This window comes from Carex rostrata, chromosome 9, assembly GCF_964058835.1.
Source record: "Carex rostrata chromosome 9, lpCarRost1.2, whole genome shotgun sequence".
In the NCBI taxonomy this organism is placed as follows: domain Eukaryota; kingdom Viridiplantae; phylum Streptophyta; class Magnoliopsida; order Poales; family Cyperaceae; genus Carex; species Carex rostrata.
In genome coordinates, this window is record NC_135926.1 from 10,828,077 (window position 1) to 10,840,104 (window position 12,028).

The following is a 12,028-nucleotide window of genomic DNA, read 5'->3' on the forward strand; positions in this document are numbered from 1 at the left end:
AATCCTGGAATTTTTTTTATACCGTAAGTAAATCGTGCCATATTGTAACTAAAACATTGTAGTTTTGGTCACGTGTTATATTGTGTCTTTATTTTACGTGTTTCGTGCAATCGTTACAATCGTCACTAATAATGCTACAATCGTTATAATCGTTTTGTCTGAAAAGCGATACAATGCGATATTTTCTTTCAGAAAAGTCACACAATGCAATTCGCTATAGAGAAACTGTGTTGGTACAATTCTGAAAATAGTGACACAAAAATATTATTTTTGAAGGGATATCTTGATTACATTTATGAATTTATCATTTTGGATTTAGTTGAACCGATTTTTTTTTATCTATACATTATTTTGTTAATTGATATTTATTCAATTCCATTGAAAAACTGTCATTTTTTCTAGTTTTTTTGGTTCCAGTTCAGGTTTTGCTGATAAAAACCAAATAAACCAAATCAATGAACTAAAACTCTAAAATTGGGTAACATGTTATGTTGATTAAATACTGGACAAGACAACAATAAGAAAGCTTCGTTCTTTTTTTTTCATTACAAAGGACATTTTTCATCCCTTGTCAGCCACTGACAAATTTTTTTTTAAAAAAGACATTTTTCATCCCTATGTTTTTGCATGTTCAAACAATTGTTGGTTTCTAGAATCTTTTAATCGATAGTAACTGATTATGTATTTGTATGTTATCATCAGAAAAACGGAAAAAAAATTTAACTAACGCATCGATAAAAATAAGAGAAAAAGGAATGAGAAAAATGCTACATCATTACCACGTTCATGAATGTGCGTACAAAATCCAAACACTCATGGAGCAGTCAAATATTGAGCTCAAAATTTTTATGTGGCGCCTCTGCATTTATTCGTAGCTTCTTGTTACTTCCAACTTCTGCAATTCCAAAAGAAAATGGAAAAGAATTGTGAAATTTTATCCTTCAGAATAAGCAAAACAAGATGTGATATTATTTCATTTCATTATTCCTTCACTGTCCATGCAACATCAAATTTTTGCATGCACAATTTCCTAATCATCCTCGGAATTTGGCTTAGTTTAGGCTTCAAAAAAAAAAAATTGTTACATATATTTATACCTTTTTCTGAACATTTTAACATAAACTAGTCAATTGCCCGTGCGTTGCAACGGGACTTGAAATATTGTTTTGAAACAAGATATTAATCCATAATACAGACAAATATGCACTTTGCATAGTGCAATTGCCTGTCTTAAATTATTAATGAGACATGCTCAATTCAAATAATGTCCAAAATAAACTATTATTACATTGGCATTATGAATAAACATATTACAGGTAAGAGACCAACAGAATAAATAATGACAATTGTCATGAAGGCATATGCCAGAGTTAAGAGTTCCAAAGATTACAATTTGATATAGTGCAAAAGATAACAATGAAGAACTAGTCTCGCACAAATATTGAAGTGTATAGCTGTCCAAAATTAACTGGTATACGTCCAGTCAGCTCGTTGAAGTTTTTAAATCCATCTATTAAAGAACAACTTTAGACGTGCTTAAAGTGAGCCCTCTGGACATGTTAGGCTAGATAGATAAGCAGAAGCAAAATTAGAGAAACAAACTGAAATTTTTTTTTTTTTTTTGAAAACTTGGTAGTAGCTACCAAGGTTCGTAAGGGGGAATCGAACTCTCAATCTTTGAGTATAACAACTCTAGGATATCTTCCTAGCCAATTGTACTACCTTTCCTTTCAAACAAACTGAAATTAGGGGAAAAAAAGAAGAACAACAAAGTGAGAAAGAAAAAGAAAGATAATGGAATGGTGATTTACAGAACTATAAGATGCATCATCTGGCCAAGATAAGAATATATTAATTTCTTCATGTATCGAGCAAATCCCCAAAACACTAAATCAATAGTGATTATTATCTATCAAGTCTTCAAATGACATATCTCTGTCAGGCCGTTAGCACTTTGCAATGGTGGAAATGTTCTATTTGGCCTAGCCAGGTCAACAATTAATCCTCCAGTAAAATAATTAAAAAGGGAACTCATGTACAACCTGGGAAAATAGTTCATATGTGCCAAAAGAAGACAATTTCGTTCAGATTATAAAGTAACTTTTGATTGGTAACTCACTTTATAAACATCTTTAACTTGGTAACTCACTTGGTAGATTGAAGAGAAGAGAAGAGAAGAGCGCCTATCTTTCTGGAGTTCATAGTTCCTGATGCGGTCTCTCTCACGCCGGCAACTACCAAAGCTGCTGCATGCCTTGGATTTGCCAGATCCTGGTTCATAGGTTCTCGACCCGTTAGAGCTCAAGCTTCGTCTAGTAGAGGTCAAAGATTTTCTGTCCCGATCAACCGAAGATAGTATGTTTCTAGAAGATATCCCTACACCTTGCTCATCTACAAAAGATAAAAGAGAGAATCAAGAATTGCCTCAATTTATTAGTAAGCACTGAACATCCTGAACAAAATTCAGTAAATTGCTTCCAGATAACAATCCAGAAACACTAAAATCTAATATTAATTCCGGATAACAATTTTTCATTAACTACCAAACATAACCCTGCACACAATTTCGCAAACATAATTAATGGTGCTTTACAATTAATTCCAGATTTTCATCTTTACACTGAGAACACAATTACAAAATAAAAGCCTACATCCATTAACTTCAGTATATTACATTTTAATTTGACATGTAGATACAGTCCCAATTAATTGCATGAGAATAATTTACAATTACAAATGTTAGGTACTTATATATTGTGCTATCACTACATTTTCTTATAACGATGGAATATAGAAATAAAAGGTAAAGGTGATATCCACACAGAGAGAAACATTTCTCAATTTCTTAGTTCATTTTATAGGTTAAAATGAAGTCATCACGAAACTCTTCAAAATGATTAAAAAAAAACTAAGGAGCCTTCTTGAAATCTAAGACTAATTATAGCAGAAAAGAAATTCCTAAAATAGAAACTCCGAAGTGGAAGAGAAAAGCCAGCATTGAATTGATTTACTACCTAATGGATGACTTTGAATTTATCTAGCAGCAATTGATCAAATGAAAAAACAAATATAAAAAATATAAAAAAAATCACCTTGTCAGGCATGTACTGTGCATTTGGCAGGACCCTCTCTCTGATAGAGGTTATAGCCAATTGCTCTGGTTTTAAACTGACAGATGCATTGCTTGACTGAAGAATCTGTTTAAAAGGTTGTTGAAAATTTTCATGTTATCTTTTAAATATAAACATTTGAAAATATAAATTTTTTGGTTCGTTGACTCATATTATTAATGTCATTTCTGATTTTTTTCACTAAAAATTTACAGATTAATAAAGATTAAAAGTTAAATTGACAATTTTACCCTCTTTCTACACTCACTCATAAAAAGTCAAGGGTGAAAATAAAGGTCATTCTATATACTGGTTAAGAACCATAGATGCGTATCAATACCAGGAACAACTTATTCATCTCTTGGCTTGACCACAACAAGAGCTCCTACATTATGCTATGTCATCTGGATATAAATTGTTTATAATTTTAGAAATGTGCAAATTCAGGGCATTTTCATGATATATTTGAAGACAATATTTCAAAAAAAAAAAAAAAAAAACCTATTTTGTGCAAGACAACTGCACCAGTACAGAACACCGCATTTTTTTTTTCACTTTAACAGAATCATAACAAGCACAGAATGGCATAATGAATAAATATTACCTTAGAAGCCTATGGTTGATATCGCTGAAATGAAGAAGATGTTAGAAGCAATTATGGTGTTTTCAATCTTTGCACAGTTCTCATGTCAGGCCCTAGATCAATATTTATTCAAACCATGTGTTAATTAATAAAGAGAAGACATAAGGACCTATCAGATGAATTTATAACTATGTTTCGAAGCATAAGGTGTAAATCAATGTGTTGACTACTTATACATGATTGTAGAGAGGCATATATAAAAGGTACTTCTGCAAAGAATGACATTTATTTTCATATTTCAAATAGATCCAACATTTATCATTTTTGCACCCCATGTTATGAGATATCATGAAATTCCATACTATAAGGCCCGGCGCAATAGAAAATAACATGACAAATTTCAAAAGGAAGCAAAAATAATTCAAAAAAAGATATATTGGGTTTAAACTTCAACAGATGAGCTAATATTGGAAGATTTAAGTACAATTTAATAAAGTGTAGTTTGACCTAAACCTTACTAATTGTTGATGGTATTCAATTATAATTGCAAATTTTGGAAATGTTAAGTGTTATTAAAAAGTTCAGTAAAATATGAGACACACACCAACTAAAATATTACCTTTAGTTCAGAAATAGTTCCTAGAGCTGCTTTGAAGCATGCAGCAGAGAACCTTACTATCATGCTAGCAAGTTCTCAAGCCCCAATTGCAGATCTTGACCAAATTTACCAAATATACAATCACAAACCTTACTATCATGACAGCCATATCAGAGTTCTTTGAGAAATCCAAGATAATATCTTCAGCCATTTTATTAGAAAAAGATGGAAAAGAGAACCCTTTAAAGTAGTCTTTTTTGCATTAAGCACTAATTCCTCTTCTAACAAAAAAAAAATGCAAATCCACAAACAATTCATAAAATGGAATATAAAGAAAGAGAGGATGATATCAAATCAAGTATTAAATTGCACCAATAATTTCAGACTCATTTTTTTTTCTGAAAAGGTCAAACAGAAAATTTTCAAATATTTAGTTTCACCAATACCTAAAGAGGTAGATAGTTTTTAAATCACAAAAAAAAAGACACATTTTTGTACTTCTAGCATTTCTACCAATAATTCCACTTCCGTCTTTTCAATGTTAAACTTGACACTTGTGAGCTTTAAAATAAAGATAGAATATTGTTTTTATTTTTTTATTTTGACAATGTTGGTAGAAGCTACCAAACCAAAAATGAAACAAAAATAATAAAAATTACATCCATTGCCTCTTCTTATAGCATTTCATATCTACCTCAATTTGCCCTTGCAAAATTTCATCCACAAAATTATTGTTAGTAAAATGTTTTGAGGCGGAGGGGAGAAGCAAGGAAAAAGGAGACACGACCAGCCGCCTGGCGCGGCGCGGACGTCACCTTCAGCCTTTGTTGATGTTGCTTCGTCGCGTACTAGGTGAGAATAGTTGGTGAGAGAGTCGGTGGCATTGGGAAGGAGAAAGGAGAAAAAGAAGGAGACCGCATGGGGAAGGAGAGAAAAGAGAAAAAAAGAAAACACGTCCTCTCTGCATCGGGAAGAAGGAAAGCGCGTTTCGCACATAGCAAGAGAGATAAAAGGTGAAAAAATATGTGGCGTTGAGATCTGTTTTGTATTGAAACGGATACATTTCTTTCTGAATTTAGATTTCTACATAATTGACAAAATAAAATAGATACATAAAATCGAAATTAATGGTTAAGAAAGAATTTAGATTTTCACATAATTGACAACATAAAATAGATACATAAAATAGAAATTAATGGTTAATGGCTGAGATATACTTTTGATATGTAGCTCAGATTTATTCAATGGACGGCTTAGATCTTCTCTTGACAGATAGCTGGTTGGATGGTAAAATTTTTTGCATAATATTATTATTGAGTTTGATATAACATCAGTGTCATTTCAGTCTATATAACACCAACTCTAAAACCTATCAAATTAACTTTGAATGACTAATCCAAACCGTTCAAACCGATTTACATTATGAATGATGCGTTTATATACAAATTTTTTATATTTTCGAGTTAATTTAGTATCAAATCAAGCGGTAAAAATATTGAAAAATTAATGTATTAAAATTAACTTAAAAACTCACACATTTCACCGCTTGACTTAATACTAAATAAATTCGAAAAGTTATAAATTTTGTATGTAAACACACAACTAATGAAGTAAATCGGTTTGAACGGTTTGGATTCACCGTTTGAAATCAATTTGATAGATTTTAGAGTTAGTGTTATATAGGTTGAAATGACACGTTATACTAGCCAAACTCATTATTATTACCTTTTCCTACAACCCAATCTCACACTTCTCAAACAACATGGGGTCTAATCGTCCAAAACTGAGAAATGTTGTTGTCGCTCAGAGCCTTGGATTACAATGACATACCCAAACAATAACACAAAAAAATAAGTTCAAAAGCAAACATCAGTGTACTCAATCATGAAGACGTCACTGGCCCCACACCAAGAGCCTGTAGTCTCCCGCTGAGCAACTTCTCGACGTACTTCCCAAGAATATCAACCTCAAGGTTGACCTTATCACCGACCTTCTTACTCGGCAACACAATCTTTTGCTGGGTGTAAGCGACCAGCATGAAGTCAAAGCTGCTCTCTTCTTCATACACACCAACCACCGTCAAACTCGTCCCGTCAACGGCTATGAACCCCTTTGGCACAATCAAACGAAGAATATCTGGATCCGTGCGAATCGTGACCCATAGAGAGTCCCCCTCGGGAGAGAATTTTACAATCTCACCTGTGCCATCGACATGCCCCTACAAGTGTAAGTTGTCAAATTTAGTCAATCTATCTCATGTCCATTGTACCTGAGAAGTCTAGTAATAGAAAGTTCACATAAATAAAAAAAGGGAACCAACTACAGGTGGATTTTTAAAACATGATTAATTATAAATAAAACATAATCATGGCAAATTAAAATTTAACTAAATAGATAGTGCAAAATTCTCAATAAATGACAACCAAATTAGACCTTCAAAAGATTTCAAGGCTTCTAATATACTTCTTGAGAGGAAGGAGGCACAAACACACCAGTACTGAGCTGAAGTGGAAATTTGAGACTAATATAGTAATATTTGAAGGGCTGTATAAATTGTAGGCTAGAAAGGATATGGACCATTGGACCAGAAGAATACAATCTGTATGTAGTGTAGGACCAGAAGTTAAAAAATGAGCACTTCACCCAATTTTGAGGCAGCTTAATGATAATGAAACACCCAGTTATTTGCTCCATTTCCAGAGCCAAATTGTAGTTTTTTTACTTGTATTTTTTAGAAATGAAATGGAGTTGATTTGGAACCTCAACTCAAAATGGAACTCTCAGAAGCTCAGAGCACCAATCAATTATAGTGGAACAAACCACACATTATTGCTAGAACTTCTAAGGCTAGAAGCAGCCCAAAGGCAATTCAGATGCCAGTAAATAGAGAGTACTATCCATTGTTTCATCACAAGTTCCCAAATGCAGTAATGTACATTACGAAAGCACTACAGCTAGAGAAAATTCATCGACTGAGAAATTTATATATATGCCCATCATAATTTGTTGATTTACATATTTCGCCATTAACATTTCAAAATTAGTTATTTCCCCATATAAATTCACTTATTTCATAAATATCCCCATTTCTTAATTTTATCACTTAAAAATAAAGATTGATACTGATAAAAAATTTATAAAACGGTTTTGCCCTTATTTCGAATAAGTCTGGCAGACTCCTTCCCCTACAATACGTTTTCGAATTGTGTTCCTTCAAGTGCTGCTTCAAATTATCATATTCTGATGAAGTTTTTCCAGATCATTCAGAGGGGAATATCAAGCCTCCGACGCAATCAGTTTAAGTTTGTAAAATTATATCTTTCGTCTTTTTACCTATATTCTTAAAATAAAATTAAAAAAATTATTTTTATCATTACAGCTGACCATGGCTATCAACAAGATCAAGTGGTCTCTTTCTTTCTATATTGGTGAAATATCATGAGTATCATAAGAAAGCATATGAATCCTTTACACTGCATTTTCCTTGCATAAGGCAGCCTAGAGGAGTTTCAGTGGCCTAGACACAAAAGCTAGCCTGTTCAAAATAGGATCATTTTGTAAGGAAAAATAAAATATAGAAACGGTCTATAATAATATTATTTTAAAGGCGATTTCGAAAGCCCTAGGCCTTAGGTCAATATGATATAATTTTTTTAACTACTGAGTTGATTGGAATGCCGCTGAGATAAATGAGGGACAGAAAAATTTCCCATGCTTTGTTGCTAAAAAAAAAAAAGAACACGGCGGTGACAATCAGGGAAGCATCAATCCTCCCTTTGCGCTGTTAAAATGTCATCAGAACACAAACCAAAACTCCACCCGGCTGCATACAACCAGTGAGGTACAAATAATCAGCATCCTGCTAAATGTGTACGGCACTCCGTCAGTCATCATCTTAACAGGTGCAGATCCGATAATGACCACTCTTCCTGAAGAAAGGTTCTCTAACAGCCTTGGAATACATTAGGGAAAAATAATTTCAAAGCAGGACTTATGGAATGTTAAAGAAAAATTGTTTCTAAGCATACTCTCATATCTAAAAGCATATAAAATCTAAAGACGTATGGAAGGGGAAGAAGATAGTGGGATGCATTATAGGAAATAAGGGCAAAGCCATCCTTTCATTTTTTTTTTTTATTAATATTAATCTCTATTGTTTTTTTTTTTAAAATAGTGGTATTGACCACCGATTTCATTGAAATCAAGAACCATAGCATATTTTACATAGTACCTAAAATTGGTACCAAAATCAAATATGTCAAGTCGTTACAACCGTTCACAACATAAGCGAAGAAAAAAAAAAAAACATCCTACTATGTCCACAACACCTACCATGTCCACAACACAAGAAGACAACAATTCTAGAAAAACACAAAAAACATCATAACATGCATAAAACTAAGTACTATAATTAATCTCTATTGTTAAATATTGAATTAAGAAATGGATAAAATAGGTGAATTTATAAAGTAAAATAACTAATTTTGAAATGTTGACGGGAACTATGTAAATGAACAAATTATGATGGTACATATGAATTTATCTGTAACGTTCGTTCCCCACAGAATAATTGAAGAAATAGTGGTATATTAATATACCTGTACATGTTAAGCCAATTATTTCATTTTTGAACTCAATTCATATTTCATAGTCATACTATGTGTGTATAAATCTAATCTAAGTAGAAAAAAATCGAAACCTGAACAAAGTGGCCTCCCATCCTCGATTCGGGCGTGAGTGCACGTTCCAAATTGACAGGCGAACCAGGCCCGAGACCACCGAGAGATGTTTTCCTGAGCGTCTCCGGCGAGAGTCCCACTGAAAAGCGAGATCCAGCCAAATCAATCTCAGTAACAGTCAAACAGGTTCCGTTGATCGCAATGCTGTCCCCTAAGCCGGTCCCACCTAGAACAGTGTCTGCGCCAATCCGCATCTCGAACCCGCTGTCGCCATGGTCAGAGATGGGACCCACCTGCTCGATGTGACCGATCTCTTCCACGATGCCCGTGAAGAGGGAGGTGACGAGCCTGGAGAAACGGGGGATGGGTTTAAATTGAAGCTTTTGGAAGGAGAAATTGGCAGGCGCGGATTTGAGAGGGGAGGAAAAACGGAGGGGGGTTTTGTGGAGAGCCGGAGAGTTAGCAGAGAAGAGAGCGGCCATCGCTCTGGAGAGGTGTCAAAGACGGCCGGAGTCGGAGTCGGAGTCGGAGCTAAGCACTGTCGGATCAGAACAAAATTCTAACAAGGATAAATAGATTTCAATTCACTCTATTATTTCTGACTCAAAGACTATTGAAACGGACGGGATTTACTCTCCGCCGGTGCCTATTCGGGATATCGCAGGGGTGGTATTATGTATGCTTTAAGATTCGTGCCAAGTTAAAAGAAAGATCTTGAACCATCTGTTTCAATTTGTACTCACTCAGATAACCTGAGGGGATGTGAATTACAATGCTCAGCAGGGACAAGAGTTCAAATGATTTCAATAGAGTTAAATTTCAATTGAATTTTTATGATCAAAATGGATAAATACATCACAAGAATTCATTCACAAGTAATAAACAAGTTCTCTCAATTTTCTTCTTATTTACTTCAAATGTCACAAAACTCTAATTTAGGATTTCCTTGAAGGGCCTGTTCGGATGTGCAGAAACAGATGGGATTTGGGTTGGGTTTGATTTTATTTCCGTAACCCGTTCGGCAGCTTAGTTTTCTCCCTATCTATTCCTACCGTATCTTCCCAAAATCTTTCCGGAGCATGTAAATTCATAGGAACTTTTTTATTTAGTCAGACTCAATTTTTTTTTCCTGCGCTAATAAGTTCTCTCGCCTCTCTCTCTTTCCTCAATCGCAACTTTGGCGGGAGATCTGCGCGGGAAACTCGCGTGCAAAGGAGCGCAGAAAACTCGAGCGAAAGAAGGAACTATTGCCACCGGTTTTCTCGGCCATGACTAGAGAAGGTATGGTTGTCGCCGGAATGAGTTCATCTCACGGTTTCCTCTTAAATTTAGACTAATTTTTTTTTTATCGTTAATCTTATGCTTTGTTCTTTACTGATGCCTTTGTTGTGCTTCTCCAAAAGCATAAATCTTACTTTGGGTTGTGTTATTCGGACCCCTGAAATTGAGTAATTTTTGGGTCAAATTAGATATAATTTTAGCAAAATACCACTTACGATGAGCCAACACACCAATAAAATTGTTGGTATTTAAGAGCAAAAGTAAAATTATTAGTATTGTGCTAGTACTTTTAGTGGATTTACTGGTACGAGATTGTTCCATTTTTCTAATCACTGATATGGTCAAGTATTTTCTGATTTTTATAATTTATGGATCTCTGATGTAAAGATATGCAATGCATGTATTTTTCTAAGTAGTCCAAGTTGCTAGATTGATGATAAAAAAAACTATGTCATATCTCCTTTGATAATCTATAATGTATCCATTTTGGAGATGAGGAAGGTAACAACCAATGTTATTACTTTGATTTTGGCCATTTGTTTTGAGTTTTCTTTTAGATGCATAGCCAAATATTTTGAGTTCCAAATCTTCACATTTTTCTTATGAAGGTTGTAACAGGAGTATCCCATTTGCATTAGTGGCAACGGTACCAGTGGTACCACCTCATACATTAATGATTATAAAATATCAACTTGAATTCTAATTCCTACAGCGAATTACTTGAGATTGGTGTTACTTTTTCTTTTAAATAATTTGTAACTTATATGTTTAGGAAATTTGAAGTACTGACATGTATGATATTTTCTTTGTAATTTTCTTATATGATATGTAGGTAATGAAAATGAAACCAATAATAGGGCTGCTTGGAATGAGTTGCATAAGGCCTTTCTAGTTGAATTGCTTGTTGAGTGTAATAGGCCTGGTACACGCTTACAAAATGCATGGAGTAGAGTTGCATGGAATGACATGGCACGGAGATTCAAAACAAAGTTTATAGATTCAAATTTCTCGGTGAAACAACTTAAAGAACAAGAACGTACTCTAAAGAAGCAGTACAAAACTGTAAACCGATTGAGAGATCAAAGCGGTTTTGGATGGGACCCTACGAGAAAAATGGTTGATGCTCCCGAAGAAGTATGGGCTCCTATTATGCAAATAGACAAGGAGGCTAAAAGGTGGTATAACAAACATTTTCCATACTATGAAGACTTGCACAGCTTGTATTCTGGTATGAGCATTTTTTTAATACATATACATTCATTGTTTATATATTACATATTCGGTTTTAAGTAGTTTAGTTTTTGATATCTAATTTTCAGGATGTATTGCGAATGGTTCGCGTCGTTGTGGAAGTAATTATTTTGCAAATCCTGAGAATCAAGTTGAAATGAATTCCCCTAGTCCCACAATCCCTACTCCATGAGGTTTAAATGATTTTGAGTTTGATGATGATTTCTTTGGTATTGAAGCTCAAGTAACGCCCTCCACCCAAGCAACACCTAATGTTCACACTCCTCACTCGGTTGGAGCTTCTTCCATCAATAAGACAATTCAGAAGAAGAAAAGAAAGGCAATGTCTACATTTCATGAGAATTACTTGGAATACAAGATAGAGGAGTTGACTAAATATTATAGTTTATTTTGGAACGAAATGGAAAGAAAGGCAATGTCTACATCTTAGTGTAGTGGTACGAAATGGATGTTATATTTTGGAAACATAGATGTATATTTTGGAACTTAGACAATTGTACTAATGAATTATAGTATGGTGCTAATT

At 34.0% G+C, this 12,028-nt stretch overlaps 2 protein-coding genes across 3 annotated transcripts; one reads left to right on the forward strand and one right to left on the reverse strand.

Moving 5' to 3' along the window:
* Nucleotides 1–757: 757 nt before the first annotated feature.
* Nucleotides 758–9,541, reverse strand: LOC144559623 (lumazine-binding family protein). 2 transcript variants are annotated; one of them, XM_078308693.1, is made up of 3 exons: nucleotides 8,991–9,541; nucleotides 6,170–6,509; nucleotides 758–892 (listed from the first exon to the last, which is right to left on the reverse strand). In XM_078308693.1, exons 1-2 carry the CDS (start codon nucleotides 9,450–9,452, stop codon nucleotides 6,174–6,176), a joined length of 798 nt encoding a protein of 265 aa, XP_078164819.1. In that variant the 5' UTR covers nucleotides 9,453–9,541; the 3' UTR covers nucleotides 758–892; nucleotides 6,170–6,173. The 2 variants fall into 2 exon arrangements, with proteins under 2 accessions (XP_078164819.1, XP_078164818.1); XM_078308692.1 differs by lacking the exon at nucleotides 758–892 and having other exon boundaries at nucleotides 6,048–6,509; nucleotides 8,991–9,540.
* Nucleotides 9,542–10,238: 697 nt separating this feature from the next.
* LOC144559948 (uncharacterized) lies at nucleotides 10,239–11,674 on the forward strand. The gene is made up of 3 exons (XM_078309115.1): nucleotides 10,239–10,251; nucleotides 11,084–11,479; nucleotides 11,571–11,674. The coding sequence occupies exons 1-3, from the start codon at nucleotides 10,239–10,241 to the stop codon at nucleotides 11,672–11,674; spliced, it is 513 nt and encodes a 170-aa protein (XP_078165241.1).
* The last annotated feature ends 354 nt before the right edge of the window (nucleotides 11,675–12,028 follow it).